This window comes from Drosophila elegans, unplaced genomic scaffold, assembly GCF_018152505.1.
Source record: "Drosophila elegans isolate 14027-0461.03 unplaced genomic scaffold, ASM1815250v1 contig_814, whole genome shotgun sequence".
In the NCBI taxonomy this organism is placed as follows: domain Eukaryota; kingdom Metazoa; phylum Arthropoda; class Insecta; order Diptera; family Drosophilidae; genus Drosophila; species Drosophila elegans.
Genome location: NW_024546167.1, coordinates 20,967,751 through 20,990,232, shown reverse-complemented (window position 1 = coordinate 20,990,232; position 22,482 = coordinate 20,967,751). Strand labels below are relative to the sequence as shown.

At 39.1% G+C, this 22,482-nt stretch overlaps 1 protein-coding gene across 3 annotated transcripts; it reads right to left on the bottom strand.

Annotated features, from left to right (window-relative positions):
• Nucleotides 1–36: 36 nt before the first annotated feature.
• Nucleotides 37–22,372, bottom strand: LOC108149214 (arf-GAP domain and FG repeat-containing protein 1). Of its 3 annotated transcripts, none has more exons than XM_017276648.2 (6): nucleotides 21,750–22,372; nucleotides 3,639–4,546; nucleotides 2,485–2,943; nucleotides 2,143–2,337; nucleotides 1,759–2,081; nucleotides 37–1,117 (listed from the first exon to the last, which is right to left on the bottom strand). In XM_017276648.2, the coding sequence occupies exons 1-6, from the start codon at nucleotides 21,917–21,919 to the stop codon at nucleotides 1,079–1,081; spliced, it is 2,094 nt and encodes a 697-aa protein (XP_017132137.1). In that variant the 5' UTR covers nucleotides 21,920–22,372; the 3' UTR covers nucleotides 37–1,078. The 3 variants fall into 3 exon arrangements, with proteins under 3 accessions (XP_017132137.1, XP_017132144.1, XP_017132153.1); XM_017276655.2 differs by lacking the exon at nucleotides 21,750–22,372 and adding an exon at nucleotides 11,048–11,159; XM_017276664.2 differs by lacking the exon at nucleotides 2,485–2,943.
• Nucleotides 22,373–22,482: the final 110 nt, after the last annotated feature.

Genomic DNA, 22,482 nt, shown 5'->3' with positions numbered 1-22,482 from the left:
AATCACAACAGGAATCCAAAGTAAACAGGTTTAGCGTTCTTATTTGTTTTTTTATTGAAATTTTCGTAGTTTAAATAACTTTAAGGCTTCGATAATGTTTGACACGTTAAGGCTAAAAATGGAAAAATTCTTGCTTCTTATCTGGACATGGACATGTGAGCACTGAATTGAGTCATGGATTCGGTTCGATGGATGGGTTGGTTCGGTTTGTTCGGTTGGTTGGGACAACTGGTGTTAATGGAGGCATTACACGGGGCTTACAATCAGACAGAATATGTACAAATGTCTGAGTGCCATCGTGGGTGCAACAAAAAAGGTTTGACTCGCGAGTTGAGCAATCTATATCTATCTGCACGCCCCATATCGCACGTACTAAAATATAAAATTAGCACACGGAAAACGCAGACGATTTAGCAAAGAAAACAAGAAGCAATTCATTAGGTACAAAAGCATATTTGTATATATCTGTATCTGTATCTGCATCTGCATCTGTATCCGTATATATATATATAGTTTTATAATCTTATTAAGGCCACACAATCAATAACTGACAGAGTTCTTATCCGCAAAAGAAAGTGCTAAATGGGGACAAAGACAAATACGAGAGGAGGACAGACACAACATATAACAGAGAGAATCTGGGTCAACTGCATCCTCCACTAGGATAAGGATTAGGATTAGGATTAGTATCAGTATCTATGTTAGTTAGTGGATGATGTGTTTTATGGGCGGGCGCTTAGTACAAGTAGAAAGTTCTAGGGGCAAACGGCAAATACAAATTTGCGTTTCCGTATCCGTAAACGTTAGAGTAGAGTTACCATGTAAAAGAATATATTATACGCCTCAAAAAAGCGCTGAGTGCTACGACCTCCAGGATTAGCGTCAGCGCGGAGCCTTCGGGGTATACATATTTGAGCTATGTACACAGAAAGTGCTCTCCGGCGTGGATTATGTATAATATAGATTAACGCTAGTGTTCGTAAAATGGACTAATTTCGGTTCGCTTCCGCAGCTTCTCCACTTTTTCTGCTCTTCTTTGTTCGCTGGCTCAGTGCCGCTTAATGTCCCCGGTTGAGTCTCATAAGAATGGATTGTTGGTGTTCATGGCGCCGCTGGCCTGTGAATATAAAAAAAGAAAGGGCACCTTTAGCAAACATTGATCCGGACTAAGCCAGCACTGGCTGGAAATAAACCACCGACTGTCTGGATTTAATGTGGCAAAGGGAACGTGAGAAGCGGATAACTTATGTCCACTGATAAAAACAAGGTGCAAAATCACATTTAAATATTTTTGGCTGTGATTTCCATCCATTGTGGTTTTGAGTTATATTATTATTACATATAATATCTAAAATAATTTTTTTTTAATTTAAATATGCAATACGAAAATATAAATTCAATTGATTTACTGTTTAATTCTTTTTTCAGTGGCGTTGGATACGTGAAAATTATTGCTTGTTTGCTTGATTAATATTTGTTAAAGAGAATTACGCAGCCTTATGATGACATTATTTATCGCAATGGCTGGAATCACGTTTCACACTTTAAACAGCTAATTAGGGAAAATGGTATGGTAAATGGTATGGTATCTTTAAATATACCAAATGAATCCAGACAGTCAATATAATGGTAGGTTAGCTGCGTTAAACATAATAGTAGTTGTTTATGGTTTAAGTTTTAAGCACTCCTGATTTAAGGTATGTTTTTGAGCACTTATTTTATTTTGACCGCAAGTGCATAACACATTTCGATACTCACTGCAAAGGGATTGTTGGCCATCACCGGAGCTGGTTGCATGCTACCAAAGCCGCAGCCGTTGGGCAAACCTTGCGAGATGGCGAACCCGTTGTTGTTGTTGAAGTTGAAGAAGCTCTGCTGTTGATGGTGGTGCTGCTGCTGGAGAAGATGCTGCCCCATCTGCTGCTGGGGACTGCTGCCATAGGCATTTGGTATGAGCGTCAACTGGCCATAGAGATTCTGATGCTGTTGCTGCTGGAATGGATTCACCACATGGCTGCTAAGCTGCTGCTGCTGCTGTTGCTGGCTCTTGAAGGGATTTGGATTTGGATTGTTGTTGAGGACTAACAAACAAGTATCCAATTAGCGAGGGTTACAAAAATGAGGACTCTGTGAAGTACTCACCGCCAGCAAAGGCATTTGCATCCTGGCCATTGCCATTGGTGGGCGTGGGCGCCTCGGTGACGCTTTCGCTGGCCTTCAGCTCCCTGAGCTGCTCATCGAGGTCCTTGAGAGCAGCATATCGATCCTCGCTAGGAGCCATGGCTGCACTACCACTTTTGGGAGGACTCGTCGCATGGCCATTCTGCAAGGGTGCACCTGCAACATTGGGGAAACCAATCAATACACTGGTTAAGATTACATTTTTAAATAAAAACTAATAAACAAACAAATAAAAACAACGAGCCAAATGCAACAGAACTTTAAACACAAAACTCAACTCAAGGTAACTGTTGAAAAACTTACTCCACGTAAAGAAATCATGGAAATTGGCATTTAAAATATTCATCTCTTGATCATCTGTCTGATCTTCTTGGGAACTGTTTGAGATGGAGTTGAACAAGAAATACGAATTCGAGGAGGGCTTCTCTGGAGTACTCTCATTCTCCAGGTAAGTCAGAAAGGGATTTGTGGGCGAAAGTGGCAGAGTGCCATGGAAAAAGTGTTGCTGCTGCTGCTGTTCGATTTCCTGCTCCTGCTCCTGCGCCTCTATACGCATCTCCTCCTGCCAGAAATTCCACGCCAGCTCTGGTTCTTCTTGGACGGTTGGCAGTGGTGATGATACTGCAGAAACGGCGGAAACGGCGGGAACTTGAACTGAGACTTGAGCAGAGCCCGGAGAAGGTTCATCGCAATCGTCAAAGGGATCGTGAAAGCCCCGCCTGCTCCAGTCGCTGATCCAATCGTGAATCGTGGTTGTTGGAGCTGGATATTCAGCCAAACAGTAAAGGATTAGAGAGTGGAAACATGGACTCTTCTGGGTGTTGGTATCTATCAAAGTGTGCTCAAAGTGGAAGGCGAGCGAGGGGCGCAAGGCAAGCTGCAGGATCTTACGGAAAGCCAAAGCCAAATTTGAGTTGCTGGTAATTCAAGCAGCGGGTGCAGGAGAAAATGTAGATATTTGAATAGGTCTCTTGTTTTTAAACTAATTGCAAACATGTACCGATGAAAGATTATAAACTAGCCAAGGCACTATCAAATTCTCTAATGCCAAATTATCAATTTGCCGCTTTTGAAGGGTATTTTTTAAAACTCTTTAATAAGTAAGATTGGGGATAAACATTATATAGCTGATCTTTTACTCAAAACTTTGAGCTGAGCCAAAACTCTTTTTTACTTCCAAAATGATGATCATGACTATAAAAAGATATACATTGTGCAGAAGTATGATTTTATATTCTTCTAATAAATTCGCCACATCGTATATGTATACTATTCAAAGCGTTTTGAAATTAATTTATGCCTGTAGCTCAGTCATAATTAAAACTAATTAAATAATGATTACATCTTTAGCGCTTAATCAACTGAAGGGAGATTCAAACCAAAGATTACAGATTACTCATTTAATGAAAACGAATCGAATGGAAAGAAAAGCCAAGCCTAACGAACTGGATACTTACCAACTGCATTGAAGATGGGTGCGTGATCAAAGTCGGCAAAGTTCTCAGTGTTCTGATGATGATGATGATGACCATTGCCATTGAGAAGATGCTGCTGCTGCTGTTGTTGTTGCAGCTGCTGTTGCTGTTGCTGCAGTTGTTGTTGCTGTTGCTGCTGGAGATGAGCTGCCCGGAGGGGCTGCACCTTGGCATAGCCATTGCTGGATCCCACCGAGGAGACGGAGGACACGGCCGGCGATCCTGACGACCGTGCAGACGTGGCATCGAAAATGTTGGCCGAGCCAAAGTCAGCCACAAAATCGGAATCCGCACCGAAGCCATTGCTGGCGCAACTGCTGGTGTCCGAAAGAGCTCCCGTGGATGTGGAACCGGCACTGTTAAGGCTACTCAATCCTCCACCCAGACCAAATGCATCGTGATTGTTATTTTGGCTATTCTGCTGCTGCTGCTGTTGCTGATGATGGTGATGATGATGATGATGTGGCCGACTGATTGAAGAGGAGGAATTCCCAGAGGACGATGAGTTAGCCAACTTTTGCAAGCCATTGGCCGATGTTCGCTGGGCAGCAGGCGGTGTCAAATGAATGCTGGCATAGCCATTATTGCTATGGTGGACACCATTCTGAATGTGATTTGTCGTTGTCATCGGAGCAGACTTGTTCAGGTTTACCGCATTGGCCAGCGACTTAAGCGGACTGGCCGGCTCCAAATAGTACCGCTTGCGTTCGTACTTGTCCATCATCAGCTCACGCTGATCCTGCTGATGCACAGCACGCTTGGGATCCCACAATCCCAGCCAGGTTTTCGCACACAGCTCGTTGCCATGGCTGCGCAGGAAGTCGATCTCGTCCTGTGTGAATGTGGCCATCGATATGGATTTCACCCGATGTGGTGGCGTTAAACCGCGTCTGCAACATAAAGGAAATCACATTTTTATTAATAAAATGGAAAATAACTTTATTATTTTATTTTATTAACTAACTTTAGTTCGGGGGATTAATGATTAAGAAAGAGTCAAAATATTAAAGTACTATAAAGTTAAAAGGAAAGTATTCACCTTAAGAATTGTAAGCTAAGTTTCAAGTCTATAATTTAAAACAAAAAAAAATGGAGTATTTTTGTGTGTCATCAATTTGTTTTCTAATAAAGTTTACTATTTTATTGATGGGGCTAGCCACCACCTTAATGCCTCAAAGTAATTCGTTTCTATTTTGAAAATTGCTCAAGATTTGTCCCCACTTTATCGCCCATTTCTTGTGAGGTGGTGTTGATGGTTGGTGGTGGTTTGCCTGACCCACTTGTACCCACCAGAATGACCCGTCAAATGGGCGTTCAATTTCAGTTAATTGCGCAAATTAATTGCGCTGGCCTTGGGGCCGAAAGCAATTGGAGCACTTTGGAGTGCCCAGAACGGCATGAAAAATGAAACCCATAAAAACAGTAGCCGAAGAGGAGGCGCTCGCACTGTTGTTGTTGTTGTTAGTTTTGGAGAGTTTTCCAGCAAATTCGCCTCGCACCGACGGCTAATTTCGGTTTTTCACGAATTTCCCGAACGAAACGAGTACACAACAGCAACAACTTGGCCACAGCAACAGCAGAGAAGCAACAAAACAGCAAAACAGCAAATCACCAAAAGTGGCAAAAGTGGCAAAAGAGAGCCAAGAGCCAAATATGCATTGCAAGGGGAAGCAGAAGCTGGACGTTTCACATGAACGCTTCGCTGGCTTCAGTTGCTAGTTGGTTGTTAGTTGTAGGTTGTTGGTAGCTGGTTAACCGGTTGCCGAACGGAAAAAAAATTGTTAGAACAACAGGAGCCAGTGTTAAGATTATAAGATACCCCGTACTCTTGATAATATGAACAAAATAATTACCCAGGCTTCATCAACTCTAACCGTTGTTGTTCTAAAGAATTCGAGTTCTTATTACGTTAACAAATTTATTTAAATTGCTTGCTAAAATCCTCTGGTTTATCGAAGTTAACGAGCTTATTATGTTAAATATAAATGTAGCACTTTAAACGACTAAAACTAACATTTATAATGAAATGTTGATTATTTCTATTCTTCTAAAGAATTCGCGTTAATTTTATACCCCTGCAAAGGTAATATAATTTAATTTAAATTTTGTAATATAACTTTATATGATGAAAGCCAACTGGATATTATTATGTTAAATAATATAAATAAATTTAAAACTTAAAATGACTAAAAATAACCGATATGCATGAAATTTACATTGCGTATTTCTATTAAAGAATTAAATAATTCGAGCCTATTTAGGGTAACATAAAATATTTGAAACTTTAAATGATAAAAGCCAACAAACACACTCACAATACCCAGAAAGAGGTATCATAACCGGCAAACTGATGTGGTACATGCAACGAAAATTCTAGAAGCTGCTGATTGCTACCTAATGGCATTCCGAATGTCGTCCTTTGTCATCCAAACGCGACCATTACCGCGCTTCTAATGCAATTGCGGCTCAATTGGAGGACAGAAACTAGATGTCCATGACAAAAGAAAAATGGTGGAGGAGAAAATCCGGAAGTCGTTGAGTGTCTTACCAGAAAACAATCAACTCTCACTTAAGTGGAACCCCCAGTGAAGTGGATCGAAGTGAATTGAATTGAATAGATGAGGAGAGGAAGGGATTGGACTGGAGTGAAGTGGAGTATAGTAACTCCTCCACGAACGGGTGACCCGTAACCAACAGAGCAGCTGAGGACGACTTCCGCCGGCGGCTAAATGGTCTGTGAAGCTGCAACTACGTCACGAAAAAGCAACAGGAGGTTGTCTGACCTTACACGACTTTTCGAGCCACCTCTAAACAGAAAGACCACCGTTACACAGGAAGAAAATAATTAACTGATACCAAGATGATTTGTCTTAGGTAAAAAAAAAGGTACAGGCTAAAAATATTGTTTTATATCAATTTTCCTTTCTGTAAATAGTCTTACCAAACCGTAATTGGCACACTCAAAATTATCATTAGCTACTATCTTAAATAAGTCTTGAATTAGTTAAGCATAAAACTTAAAATAGACATTGGTGATCACATAAATGAGTACTTGAAATTATGAGATTTACAACTGTGACCATTAATATTTGATTTGTTCTGCTAATGTAAAAACATTTTGCATGTACAAATCCACTTTAATTAAATAAGACACAAAACCAGTGGGGGAAAATCATTAATAGATATTCTATTAGTGATTAAATAGTTGGCATGTCTAAATATTTATTCTTCTAAAAAGTTAACTGAATCATAGCTATTTTTCCCCCTATCTAAAACCATTTTATTTCTTTAAAAATACAAGAAAATCAAGTAGTTGTGAAACACTAAACCAGTGAACGAAAAAATCGTTTTAAAATTCGGCGATGCCTTTTTAATTTATGCTGTTTTAATCCTATTAAAATATCAACTTGGCATTTGCCGGATTAAGGCGAGTGGTGCAGTAAGCAGTACGTGATGTTTTTTTATGTGTGGCAAACACCACTCAAGTGGTGCCCAGTTTTCCGAGTGGCCACATCCCCAAGAGCACGCACATGCAATTCGTTAGAGGATTGGTGGAGGAGGAGGAGGAGGAGGAGGATGAGGAGATGCAGTGGCAGCTGCAAGTGGCAAATGGCAAAAACAAAAAACCCAAGGCAGAATAATGCACCATGTGGCAGTAGTGGCTATTTTTGAAATCCAGCCACCACACTGCGGAGAAAGTGAAAGTTGCCTCCACCACAAACACACACAAACACACACACACAACGTGGAAACAGTGGCGGCATTTTAAAGGCGGAGGCACTCACTCGACCACGCCCACCGTTTATGGCTTGCATTTGAAACGCTTAGTGAAGAGGGAAAAAAGTGGGAGGAAGGTAATTGACAATCACAGCCGTAATGACTGCAAATTTCCATGCAGCTGAGGCAGCTTTTGTTAATGCGAAAAAAAACCAATAAGCGCGAAGTGTTATCCCACCCTTTTTATATGCGGTTCTAGGAACAAAAATAATCACTCAGAAAACCATTCACAGAAGCACTGCGGAAAATTTATTAACGGAAAAAATAAGTTTGGAATTTTTGGTGCAAAATTATCTTGACCAAAGGTAAAAACAAAGTTGGTAACTGAAAGAGAAATTAATTTGTATATTTTCATTAGGTTTTTAATTAAATTGACCAGGCAAACCCCTATTTTAAATTGCGGTTACCACTTTTTTATAAAAACCAATTTTTTCAAAAAGTTTTATTCATAATCTAAGGGTTTTCTTTCCTTTCTTTAAATACAACCAAAATTGTATATTATTCTGAATATCTTTCTGATATCGACCAATTGTTTTTCCGAGCATTTCACGACTTGATTCGCTTTGTCAAATTGTTTAAACAGGATGCACGAACTCATTTATCTAGGTCTCAGTTGTCAATTTCTCAGTGCAAACTCTGAGCCCCCTTTAGCGTTGTGTTCAATATTAGCATTGCAATGCTAATTGTTATACGAACCGAGCCCAGCAAACGAACACACACATGGGATTCGAGTACACCCATCAGTAAATACACTCATCATCGTCAGAGGAAATCTCCTCCAGCCACATCATCTACATGCTGAAAAGAACTAGAATGGCAGAGTGCCATGCTAATTGGGAGTCAACAAAGCAGCGCTGAAACTCACAACTCGGATCGGAAAACTGTGTCACACCTCAGAGGTCATGACAGGGCAAAGGGCAAAGGTGAATGGAAATGGCATAGAAGGTTTTATCGCATTTAAGACAAAAGGAAAGGGAACTCCATAAAAAAAAAAAACTTAAAGGCAAAATAAATATTATTTTGCTTTTATTGTTTTATTACTTTCCGTAGAAATTACAAGCGTTAAATGTAATGGGAACTTAAAATATGTCGCTTTCAAGGATGCATTTAGGCTAATAGGCTGTGAATTGCTTGAGATTTGATGGATTATTTCGTGGAAGGTTAGCACAGGTTTTCACGTGCTCATACGCGGCGTTACTTATGCTTTGAGGCTTTGAGTTGTGTGACCCCCTTTATGTCACCCTATACCGCCTCCGCCTCCGCCCGCCTGGTATTTCCACATCGCGGAGATGGCGACTCCGCCGCCGGATGAGATGATGGGTCCCGCGATCTGAGATATCGGATCTCGAATCTCGGCGGTTTCGGTTTCGCTTCGTGCTTGGCACAAGTGGATACAACGAAAATTAAAACAAACACAAATGCAGAGAGAAGACAACAGAGACAAGCGACTGTAGACTGCAGATAAACAAAAAACTTAGCTTACAATCACTCACACTCTGGCATTTTTCGTTTGCTACAAAAGTGCAAAACTCGTTTTTTGCGCATTTTGCGCACTCAGCGTGAAAAAAATCAACTCAGCTGAGCTGAGCTGAGCTCTCCACTCAAACAAAAACAAAAGTAAAACTCGTTGCGGCAGAAAAATAGACAACAAATGCAAAACAAGTACAGAGACGAGTGCCTCGGACAATCCACAAAATATACAAAGTAAAACAAAATCGGAACGGAATCGGAATCGGACCTACCACATAGCGTTTAGCTTTAGTTTAGCATTGTGCAAAAAAAAACAAAATCAGCGAAAATAGCCAAAGGCATAAAAGCGAAAAAAACAAACAAATGCAAAAGTACGGCAGACCAAATTATGACAATAAATAACAACTTAAATATGGACAGCGCCTAACATATGAACTTTTGGTTTCTCGGGTAAACCCAGAGAAAAGTACATAGGTAGTTTGGAAGTTCAGATACCCTCGCTTTAGATAAGAACGCCATTCCAACGATTATCAATAACGTGAATATTAAACTAACAAACAATCACTGATTATTTATATTGACACTTGGTCTGACACATTCGCCGTCAACAGTCATAACAATTATTTTCGCTTGATGGGTTTAGTTTGAGGAAATGTGTATGTAATGTACACCTAGGCAAATATGAGGTGTATATACATTTTTTCATATATATATATAATTCCCTGTTAAGATATTTTTAATAGGTTCTTATTCATTTCTGAATTTATTCTTTTTTAGTTTTTACTAGACCCAATATACTTCCAAATACTATTGCGCAGATCTAAATATATTCATTGATTCCTCAGTTCAATTGCTGTTTATGATGTTTTAAATATATTCCCGAACGCAAACAACACATCCATTAACTTGGCTGCACAGCAAGTTTAGTATCATCATTCACTTCCCCCCTGCGAAGGGTATGCAAATATAAATGCGAATCAAAAAACAGAGACTGAAACAGAAAACGAAACAAAAACAAAGGCATCTACGCAATTTCTTAGGTATAAATACCATTTCTTTTTCATTCCCCATGAGTCACAGGTCCCAGACAATCGGGGGTTTTAACAGCGATGCCAATTTAGTTTTTACACAGAAAAAATGTATTTGATACGATCAATGTTTTAATGATTTTTTTTATAATTTAAAACCAGATAGAATTGATAACATTTGTAAACTATCACAAATTTGAAAGCCTTTGTAAAATTGCAAAAACGAGAATGGAATTTAAATATCTTTTTGACCTGCGAATGTCAAATGTAAATCTTGTTTTTTTTCTGTGTATACTGTAAAGGGAGAAGTCTCACTGTGCGGCTGAAAGAAGCAATTAGTCAATTTCCAAAGAACCCCAGAGACGGGGAGTAAAGCTAAGGGTATGATGAAGACCTTGCCCCAAGACATGGCCCATTTTGCTTAGCAACCGAAAGAGGGGAAAACAAGAGTTCAGAGAAACATCAAAACGCTGATGCTGGGGCCACTGGAACAGTTATAACAGTTAGTTATGACCACTCCCCGAGCTAATTTAATTTTTAAAGCCCAACTCTCGAAGCCAAACACTTTCTAGGTTCACAATGTGGTCCAGTTTTTATTTTTTTACGATGTCGGACTGAGCTTAATAGCTTAGAATGTCACTTGGGAAATAGCCCAAAATGGAGGGCTATTATCATACCAATAAAATCAATATCACCATAACAATCAATATGTGTTAAAATCAATTACTCCTTGCTCGATTCAGAAATTGAAAACAAGGCAATTTATCATTTGTTTCTTATCAATTTGTTGGAATTTAGTTTTTTAAGTAGCTTTAATGCCACCGCGAACACAAAACAGCATTGTTTTCGGTAAACCAGGATTAAAACGTTATTTAAAGTTGGTAACACAATTGTACTCCAAGTTCTACAAATTTAAAATGTTTATTATGTTTTTAAAACTGTACGTTAAAAATACAAAAAGGTGTTTAACTTTTCACCTTTGAAGTTTTGCATTTTAATATAAGTATCTTGTATCTTGTTTAAATTGAACGATTTCACGCATTTGGAGATACTATTTATTTACTTTGATTTAGAGAACGCAGAATCATGATTTAATTTGGTTGTAGGCCAACTTACTGCGTATGAATTTCCTATATGGAGCCCCTTTTTTAATCGGAGACCTCTGCCAGAGGAATTGGGAATGCGACTGCTGACTGTTGGGTGTTGAGTGTTGAGTGTTGAGTTGTGAGTGACTGGTGATGAGCTCGGAACGCGACTGCCGCCAGACCAGCCGGAGAAGGCCGGCGAAAATGCGTTTCAGACGAAGCGGAATTCATGCAAATTGCGGGCGACAAGTGCGATAAGTGGGAGTCAAGGGGCCGACATATGTACCAGGAATCGATGTTTACACAAAATGGATAATGGGAATATTAACAACGCCCCACTTCCCGATCAAATTCCTCCCTCTAATCTTATTCAAAACTTCCCTATTAGATTTCTTACTTTAAATGTCAAAAAAAAAAAATTGTTAATTTGGACGCCTTAATGATTTAAATAGAATAGCACTTAGATAATAACTTATTAAGCTAAGCTTCCCAAATGAATTGCCTCTTTGTTCGCTCTTTGTCTTACAGTTTCTGTCAACTCGGAAGGAAAATCATTTAAAAGTGCCATAAAGCACGAACGCGCTGCTGAAGTTCAGTGTGATTGGCATTGATATTGACCTCAAAATAAAGAAGTCTCATCGATGAATCAGCGGAGAAATAATAAAAAAGAGACGCCGCTTTGTGGGTGGCGTCCCTGGGTTTCCACTGAAAGTCAATCTTTGTCTCGGATTGACTTTCTGCGCCAAGTAAACTTACGCTTGGCCAGCAATGTGCAGGGGCTCAGTCCAGAGTTAAAAATAAAAATGCCGCCTGGTTTCAATTTCAAACCGCAGCCAAAGTGACACACACAAGGCGAAAAAAGCGAAGGCAACGGGATCGAGACACAAAGCCTGGACATTGAATGTGGCATATTTTTATACACACAGTGGTTACTGACTAATTAGAACCTTGCAATTGAAAGCGTTTCTAAATGAATATGATTCATTTTATGTGACTTTGTTACACGAACCACAATGACATATTAACCACATTCCACTCTTATTACATATTAATTTAAAATAATAAATACTAATATACTTTTAAATGCAATGACTTATCAATTTTTTTATTATTTTTTTTTTAAAGGCACATTTTCTATTAATTATTGACATCATACGCGTTTTGAAATTTCTAGCAAGCACTGTACTTGCAAGTGGGCACTATAATTTTAAAGGTGTAAGTGTTTGTTTGGCAAATAAATGAAAATTGCCGCTAACTTTGATTTGGTTTGACCACCCTTCTTCCCCCGACAGCTGCGAAACTGACCTCGACTAGACAAACACTCTAAGTGAGCCAAGGCTCCAAGTCAAAGTCGAACGGAAGGCAAAAGTCCGGGCTAGACACGTTCTATCTATCTATTTAACTGCATCCAGCTCGAAAGCGATCCCACGGTCAAGAGCTATGCACAGAAAAATAAAAGCCTCAATTTTAATTGGGTATTCTTAAGTTAAAAAGAAATGTACAATGCTCAATATCATAATTTAAAAAGATATCATTTTACATTTTGCAGAGTAGACCTTTCTTCAGTAAAAAGAACCAGGTTTGAATTCGGCGAATGCCTTTTACAATTTCTTTTTATTATTACAATTAGTTACAGCGTGATTTTTTTCTCTCTGTATGGGGAAAATTGAAATTCAAGGTCGTTGTGGCTAGATGAAGCACACGACTAGATATATGTTATAGCTAAGTTGAGCCCCGAGATAAAGCCACAGACCAGCGATCCGTCATCTACTTTTCACTCAACTCAGGAACATTTTCCCGACTGAAAAAGAGCTCAAACTGCAAAACTCGCTCATTCATAACGCGCTGCACGTTCCCAGGCACGGAAAAACATGAAAAGCGGTAAGAACTTTTTTTGCGAGACTGACCTACAGGAAAAAAAAAGCGCTGACCCACTCTGAAAGCAGAATGCTGTCCAGCTGTGTGTGGAGCGGCGTTTTAATTACAAAGTTATGCTAAGCTGAAAAAGCTGCAGAACAGCAACTGCAAACATTTCCGACAGACGTTGCACTTTTTTGCCCGCTCCCTCGGTGGCGTTACTCAATTAGGCCAGGCCAAATGGAAAGAGGAGAATCCCACGCATTCCGAACCCGATTCCCGTTCTCTACCATTCCCTCCTCTAGTTTCCCCCGATCCCCCAGAGAATCAATGTGGGCGCCACAAAACTAGTCCGTGGCTGCTGCACAAGCTGCCACTTCTAGGCATCTATGGAGGATGCACAGCAAAACAAAAGATTTCTACTTTAACAATTTTTAAATTATTTAAATTCATAATTTACAAAGATACGTTTCTTTACATAGAAATTTACATAGAATTTGTCAATTATTACACAAATATATATATAAATATATATATCCTAATCGTAAGCATTCATTACTCACTTATTTATGATTTGAGTGCTATTATTTTAAATATTTCTTCATAAACAATGATATTAGACCACTAGGAGTTATTGATTATGGGAATATAAAACTAATAGCAAATGAGTAATAACTAAATGACACACTACAAAATTTCCGCCATCAGCGTTTCAAGTATTTCGTTTTTGGATAGCCAAGCCAAATATGGAAGAAACATAAATTAACAGGCTTTATTATTTTTATTAGTGCAGTTTGTGTCACTTTTGGCGCAGAGCGGTCGCCTTTTGGCATTCGCTGACAGTTGTCGCGTTTGTCTCACAAAATAAATTAAACTTGGCACCATAGAGGAGAGGAAGGGGTGGGGAGGGTGTCATTTCGAATGAGGACTCTCCACTTGGGTCCTATGAATATTTTAATAATGCCATCGTCTGAGCCGCCCGAGCTGCAAATTGCCCGAAAAGCCTTGAGCTCTTTTGCTGGCCATGGGATGGCGAATGAAAAATGCAGAAAGGACCTCCGGATTTGCCATTGAGCCATTCATTCGGCCGGAAAAAGAAATTTCTCGGACAAAGCCGCGTGGGCAGCCGGATTATGGCCTCTCTTTCTGTGGTGGTGGCACTTTGGAAATTTGACTTTTCCACAAATTTAAATATTTTAACAAAGCATGTCTGGATTACTCCAACTCTGACTGAAAGAAAAAATTAGATTTACACAAATATTGCTAACATATGTACAACTTGTAGTTTTAAATTTTTCTCTTTGCTTAATTGGAAGTCTACGCTACGGTCCCAATGGTTTTAAAATCATTAGATGATTTTGGCCATTACGATTCAGTTTCTGTTTTTTGTGCTATTTTTCCCATCGATCCACCTCCATGTACGACCATATGGCACACCAGGACATCTCCAAAAGGGCAATCCAAGGGTCGCAGCAGGCTCCGGCTGACGATGTGCCTCCCAGAGAGAAAATGGGTGGCGGGCAAAGCAGAAACCATAAATATCCGTGGGGGCAGGCGCCTATTGCTCGTTCCCATTCTGCATCGCTCTCTTCCTCTCATCTACTCCTCTCTTTCTGTTTCCCCTTCATGGCGCTCTTTCCTTCTCTTTCTCTGGCGAATACACTGATATAAAACAAAACCTTCATTTCTTTATAACGATACCATTCAAACAATGTTGTCGTACTAGATTTCATTTATAAAAAGCAATATGATTAAATCAATATACATTTTAAAAAAATTATTATTGAAATGACTTAAATGAAAATAATTTTAGAAAAATATATATTAGTAAACAGTTTTTTTTCGTAAACTAAAAACAAATTATCAGACCGTTAAAAAAGGTGGCATGCCACTTTAGTACCTACAGTTTTTTATAGTTTTCATACTCAAAAAAAAATTCAATTGCATGTGAACTTTTTAAAAGTGTATCCGCACTGTTAATTGGCCTCTTCTCTCCAGCTGTTTGAGTTGTTTTTTTGGGGGAGGGAATGGCGCCTGGTGGGACAAACTGGAGCACACCCCCTCGCACTTCTCCAATCCTCACCCACATATTTCCGCATTTAAATTGCACTCACAACTGAGAATTGAGAATTCAGAATCGAAAGTCAAATCGCCTTTGTCGCTCGGCGTTTGCGCCTCTGCATTATTAATAGAATTGAAATCTCTATTTCAAGGCAAGCGCCAAAACAAACAGAGGAGAGATTGAGGAGGGGGTTAAGGGGGCTTGAAGGCGTTAAGGGGGCTGCGAGGGATTATAGCGTGTGGTGGCAAACAACAACAGCAAAACAAAGGAACCAACCAGCAATTACAGCAACGACACCTTCTAAGAGTGTTTGTGTTTGCTTTGAATCAAAACTGCGCAATAATTGCCGGGTCACCCCCACAACCAACTTTATGTCCATCTCTTTCTCTCCGAGTATTCCTATCTCTATCGCTCGCCAATCCTCTTCCTCTTCCCTCAAAACTCATGGGCAATTCACAAACATTTCTTCAAATGCTAAACGAGTTAGGAGCGATTCAATTCAATTCCATTTCGCTTTGATTCCAGGAACTCAACACAAAGCGAATACAGTAAAATACAAATCTAAAAAATATCAAGTTTTATGTACTGTCATTAATTTAAGTTTTATAACAGTCTAATCCGACCACGTTGATCAAACCCAAAATTATATCACAAGCAACGCAAAATTAAGCCTTTTTTTCTCTTTTATTTTGGGTTTACATATTACGAAGTTAACAAAAAAATTTGATGAAAACCTATTTAAATTTATTAGAAAAACCAAAAATTACATTAACTAGAAATTGTAACTTATTGGTTTTGAAGAATGTTCACATTAGTATCTGTTTATTTTTATGATCTTAAAAATAAATGTTAAATATCCCAAAAATAGATTTCTGAAGTAGAACAAAATAAATGGAAACTAACGAGGATAGTTTGCTGAAAGTACAAAATGTTGCTAAATTACATTTAGTTTTCTCCATGTGGAAAACGATTTGAATTATGAATATTTAAAACACATCTACACAATACATAAATGGGAGTGCTGTACACACAATCGCACACCCGTACACATTTGGCCTGTTGTTATTTATATTTAATTGCTCTTACGCTTTGCCTCTTGGTTGCTTTTCTTTTAGTTTGTTCGTTTGTTGTCTTGGCTTTTTTCGGCGGACAGAGAGGCAGAAATAAACGGGCCGCACAGCTGACACCGCATGGTGAAAGTTTGCCCCACACCCGCCCTTTTCCCCCTTCGCTTTTTTTTGGGGCTGTCAAACGCAGACATGTTTATGCTGTTTCATAATCGGAAATTTACATACACTTGCCAGAAAAACTATGCGTACAAACATGTTCTGCAAGTTTGTGCTTAAAAAAAATGTGTTAAAAAAATACATAGAAAATTCATTTTTTTACAGGAAGTACTATATTTAATAGGCTTTATTTTAATGTAACTTCTTACTTTCTAGCACTTAAACTTTTAATAATATAACAAAAAATGTAAAAAAAAGGTATATTTTCACTCAGAAAAAGTATGCGTACAAAATCAAAAATCAATTAAAAATCTGTATTTTTTTTAATATTTAGTACGAAGTTGGATACCCTTTTCGTTTTATAACTTCAGCCAACCGATTTGGCATTGACTGGACCAATTTCATTGTATCCTCTGCTGTTATTTTGCTCCATTCTTCGACAATAACTTTTTTTAGCATATCCTTGGAAGTAATGGTGTGCAGGCGGATCCTGCGCTCCAAAAGGTCCCACAAATGCTCAATTGGATTGAGATCTGGGGATTGCGGTGGCGAATTTAGCTGGTTTCGAACATTATAAAGCAACCACAGCTTTGTATTGTGGGCACAATGCTTAGGATCATTGTCCTGTTGGAACCAAAAGTCACTATCCAGTCCTAATTTCGTGGCGCTTTGGTGCAGATTTTGTTTAAGGATGTCAATATACTGTTTGTGATTCATTATGGATTCAATGAAAACAAGATTTCCAACTCCACTAGCCGCCATACATCCCCAAACCATTACGCCACCACCACCGTGCTTTACGGTTGGGGCAAGGTTTTGGATATCAAGGGCGGTACCCTTTTTTCGCCACACAAGCTTACGGCCCTTTATGCCAAATATACAAAATTTACTTTCGTCACTAAAAATCACTTTTTCCCAGAACTCAGTAGGCTTATTTTGAAAATTTCTGGCGAACTCCATTCGCTTGGTTTTGTTGACTGCTGATATGAGGAGTTTCTTTCGGGCAGTGCGGCTATTATAGCCTTCTTTCTTCAAAAATTTGCATACAGTATCTTCATGAAGGTTCTTATCAAACTTGTCCTTAATATCCTTGGCAATTTTAGAGGCTGTTGTCCTTGGATTTATTTTAATAGTCTTCAAAATGCTTCTCTTTTCCCGCTCTGTGAGCTTTGATGGCCTGCCAGATCGAGGTTTTGACTCACAGGAACCTGATGAACTGAAATTTTGAAGGACTCTTTGTACAGAGGAGTGTGTTCTACCAATAATGGCACCGATTTCCCGAAGCGTTTTGCCCTCATCACGAAGTTTTACTATGAGTTTTCTCATATCAAGATCAATTTCTTTTGTTTTTTTTCCCATCATGAATTTTTCGTGTTGTTAAAAGATAAATATGAAAAAAATGACAAGCAGCAAGTAAACGAGCTTTGATTTACAGTTATTAATGCGAAAACAGACTTTAATAAGCTTTAAATACCGTTAATTTGATATTCTTTGCTTTTGTACGCATACTTTTTCTGAGTAAAAATATACCATTTTTTACATTTTTTGTTATATTATAAAAGGTTTAGGTGCTAGAAAGTAAGAAGTTACATTAAAATAAAGCCTATTAAATATAGTACTTCCTGTAAAAAAAAGAATTTTTTATGTATTTTTTTAACACATTTTTTTTAAACACAAACTTGCAGAACATGTTTGTACGCATAGTTTTTCTGGCAAGTGTATGAGCCGCACAGAACGGGTCAAAAAAAAAGAGAGAGAGAAAGACGTGCTCTGAGCTTTTTGTGAGCTCCACTCGAAGGCAGTTGGCCCAGTTCGACTGCAACTGCAATGCCAATGCGGTTGGGGAGCGAAAAACGAGAAAGGGGAGGTGTCCAGTCCACAGTTCACTTGCCCGCTGACGCATGTACTGACTACATAGCCACACAGAAAAAAAATCGAAATATATAATATCATAAAGCACCAGGTTCGAATCCCACTGCTGCTACATTATGTATTATATTATATTTTTTAAAACATTCTCTTAATCAATCGCTGTACTAAAACTCACTATATTGGAAATCATATGGTATAAATTCATTATTGTTATATATTATTTAAGGAAGTGGGCAATTAAATGGAAAATCAAAGTTCTCTTGGCAGAACAAAAAATTCTTTTAATCATATTACTTTGATAGTTTGACAGAGTATCACAGTAATATCAATATATCAGAACAACCTAATTTATCACTTAATTGTTTATCAAACAATGTTTTTTATTTATTTTTGTGTACTATAGCATGACTATAGCTATGGAGATGTGCTCAACGCCACATAAAAACGAACAACCACACGAACCATTGCAAACTTACAGCCAGGTACACAGAAATAGCTCAAACATAAACTTAGTTTAGTTATTGCTCCAAAGAGTGCATTACTTTAAGAAAATTTGAATAATTGGTAAATAATAATTATGTTCTGATATAAGAAATTTTAATTGTTATGAAATGCTTTTCACACTTGTTTATTGTTGAAATGAATCACTTAGGCCTTGAGTCAAAGAAAGTATTTAAATGCCTAAGGAAATCACACATCATATAAATTTTATGGCCGTGAAGGAAGTAAACAGACTTGTTTTGAAAATTAAACAAGCTAAAGATAAAGAATATCATATCTAGAAGCTTTAGAATAAAGGACTGTAGACCAAACAGGAAACAACATTTTATGACTTTAAATAGATAAAAGTCTTTACAAAATATAAAAGTATGACTTTAGCTTATTTAGTAAAAAAAATCAATAAATTACAAAGGAAACATCTTATTAGTTGTTGGATTTTATTTCCGTATATAAAAGTCAGTAAAACGTTACAGAACAAATATATATAATGAACATCTGTTGCACCGAATAGAGTAATCAACTTTGAGGGCAAATCCCTCACTCACATCACTCAGTTACTTAATAATTGAATAATGCGAATGTGGTTTTGAACTGGCAACCTCATATTTAAATGACCATTGCTGTGTGTAGTTAGTGCTTGGTGTGCGGTGGGAATGATGACGATGCCTGAGAAAGTGGCTCACCATTGCTGCTCTGCTCCCAATGTTCGTTTGCTTTCGCCTTATCTAATCAACAAGTTTCTTGACTTTTATGAGCCAGCCAGTAAGCTTTGAACTCGGCTGCCAAAGCCAAGTCCAAAACGACTGAAACGACGGTGTAGCAGATGGCGGCAACTTCTGCTTGATTGAGGTGCAACAATTTGTCTGCAATTGGAGGCAAAACTTCAGGCAGCACAACTTCAGCCCAAAAATACATTCGAGCATGGCCTGGCAAAAGCTGTCGGACTGGTTTTCCCCGCTCCTCCGGCCATTCCCATTCTGAAAACCCACTCCCAAGTCCCATTCTCATTCCCCGATTCCATTCCCGTTCCCGCTCCCTCATTCCTGAACCGCTTCCTCCATTAAGCGACTTGGAGAAGTGGCCGGCCGGTCTGCGGCGGATTCCAATATCCAAAGGCGGTCGGTCTGGTCTCAACATGAACAGCAATTTCTTCTTGGAGTCGGTTTCATTTGGTATTCCCTGCACTCGCCTCTGCATTCCCCTGTCGCAGTCGCAAGTCGCTAGTCGCATTTTCAGCCAGGAAGTTCGTTGTCGCCTGTTGTCTCCCCTGCCACGCCCCCTTCCTCCTTTGTGTCCCCTATTATGGTGCAGTACCTTTACACACCCCTTCGGCTACACTGGGAAAACACTTTGAAACTATGGTTAACCATTTAAATTATTTATTTAGTAAAACTGAGCTTAATCATAGGTTGATTCAGTCAAGTAGTTCGTAAACAGCGTGCATAAAACTATATATTTAGCCAGTTAATGTATGTTTACCGTTGGCTAAATAAAGAAATAAATGATTTTTCACCAAATTAGTATTAGTTTCCTGTTTGTTAGTTTAGAGTTCTAAAGACCTTTTATTTAAAAACAATAACTATAACTATTTTTAACATGGTTCTAATAATAAATTTGTATTTATTTATTGTGTTTTTATAAGAAACAATTTGTCTATGTTATTGAAAGCATTTTATTTGTTTCTCCCAGTGCAACCGTTTTGTGTGCCCGGCATTTATGCGGCTTTTCATTTACATGCCAACATTTGTTTCCCTTGGCAGTTGGCAACGAGACTTAAGGATTGAGGACTGAGGACTGGGCAATGAGTCATCGAAGGCAAAGGAGTTGGGGGCAAAATGCAGACAGCCGACTGCAGAAGAGAGAATTGCAACGCAGTTGGCCACTTTGCAACCAGGTTTTGATGATAGAGATAAACTCAATGAGTAGGAGCCCGCATGCAGTCCAATTGAGGAGTTCAGTTCACAGGTCCACAATCTGGGGCGCACAGCTTGTCGTGGGATACTGGGGTTTTGGACCTGGGCCAGGCGGAAGTTTAAGAGCAATCATGTAATGTGCTTGATCCGGAAATGCGTAAATCAAATCAAATGCAGTAGTAATATATGACCCCAATTTGGTTATAGCGCGCGCACAAATCACAGAAGCCAATTTGGCAAATTACTCGAGGGGGGTAAAAAGTTTTTGAGGGCGCCAAGGACACCCACAACTCAACCGCCAGGTGGGCGGCCCTCCAAACTGTCACAAAAAAAAAACACAGAAAACACGAATAGAAAGCGCCGCCCGCAAAGACAAAACAATTTCGTTTGCCTCGATGTCGCGCAATTGAAAGTTTCTCGTCTTCGATTTGCATTTCGAAAAGGAAAGGAAACCAAATTGTGCGAAATTGTTCGGGGGAATTGCTTTCGCTTTCACACAAAATACAAAATACAAAATAATAATGGGGAGACGGGATCGGACATTGCATCGAACGGAAATTATCGGTCACTCCACTCGCCAGTTGATCGAAAATTGGACGTCAACAGAGTTCAAATTGGCTGGGTTCAAGTAAAGATAAGAGGCCAGACCAAGAAAGCTCCAGCGATCGAAAGAGATGTTCATATTTATAAATTTTTAGTCCTATTTTCAGACTCAATTCATGCTTTATTTTGATAAACATAAAGTGAATCCCCCCGGGGTAGACCATTTGGCAAACATCATTTCGGATACTTTATTTTTGATAAGAGTATCAGTGTATATGTTTACCGATCCAACGAAGCGTGACTAAGTGGAAGAAACACACAAATTTAACCACTTTTAGTTGATCAAATATAATTTTAAAATAAATCGAGCTCTAGAGCGCGATTGGAAACTAATATTTTTATAGTTTTTGAAATAGGAAATATTTGTAATCTGAATGCAAATATAAAATACTTTAAGTAACAGCACTATTCAAAGCACTATTCACTCAAAAGAAGTGAGTCTCCGAACTTAATTGGATATTATTATTATTATTATTATAAGAATCTCCAAAACAAATCTCAAAAATGAATCTCTAAAATGAATCTCAGAAGTAAATGTCAGAAATGAAAAGAATCAAACAAAAACCAGTGTGATGTTTAGTTTTCATTGACATAGAGTAGTCTTAAAAATATAGACCACCCTACAAGGCGACTAATACGGAAAATTGCAAATTCCTGGAATTGCTTTGTGTCCTAGGGTCATAGGTCATAGATACTTACAGGACTCCGGAGCAGCGGGTGCAGACAAAGGAGCCGATGGTCATGTTCACGTAGGTTGGTCCCTTCTGTCCGCAATCGAAGCACTGGCGATTGCCACCCGAACCGCTGGCCACCAATTCCCGCAGGGCGAGCAGGTATTTATCGTCCTGTTTCTTGCGCACCACCGCCATGGTTTCCGTCTCTTTTGCTCCCTTTGACGCCGACGCCGCAGCCTTTTGTAACGCTTCCGGTGTTGTTGTTGCTGTTCCGATGAGCGGTTTGATCGAGGGTCCGCTACCTGCGCGCTCCTCCTCGGATTCCTCCTCTTCCTCTTGATCCTGATCCGTTCCGGCTAGCTGCTCGGTATCGGAGGGCAGCTGCTCCTGAAGGTCAGGGGGTGGGAGTGGGTGATGGGTGGTCCGCTCGGCCGCGTAGGGCGCAAAGGGGGCGACGGCGGTGCGGTAGGAGGAGGCGGCGTGGGGCGCGGTACCGTTGTAAACGTAAACGAACTGAATCTTGCCTGATTTTCCTGATTTTTCAGGTATCGAAATCGGTTTAAAGGGGTTATCGAATATCGATTTTGTTTGTTTTTGACGTAAATCTCCGCTTTCTTTATTATTTATTTCAAGTTTCGCTTCAACTTTTCTTTATTCTCCTTTGCACGATCGTTATGACGAATCGGAAGCGGTTTCGGGTTATCGGATATTGTTTATCGTTTATTCGTAATTGACGTAACTCTTCGTTTTCTCTCTCT

Coding starts and splice junctions, on each gene's coding strand:
- LOC108149214 (XM_017276648.2), bottom strand. CDS start 21,919: ATGGCGGTGGTGCGCAAGAAACAGGACGATAAATACCTGCTCGCCCTG. Junction 2,082..2,142: donor TGCAAATGCCTTTGCTGGCG/GTGAGTACTTCA, acceptor CTTGTTTGTTAG/TCCTCAACAACAATCCAAAT. Junction 1,118..1,758: donor TGGCCAACAATCCCTTTGCA/GTGAGTATCGAA, acceptor TTATATTCACAG/GCCAGCGGCGCCATGAACAC.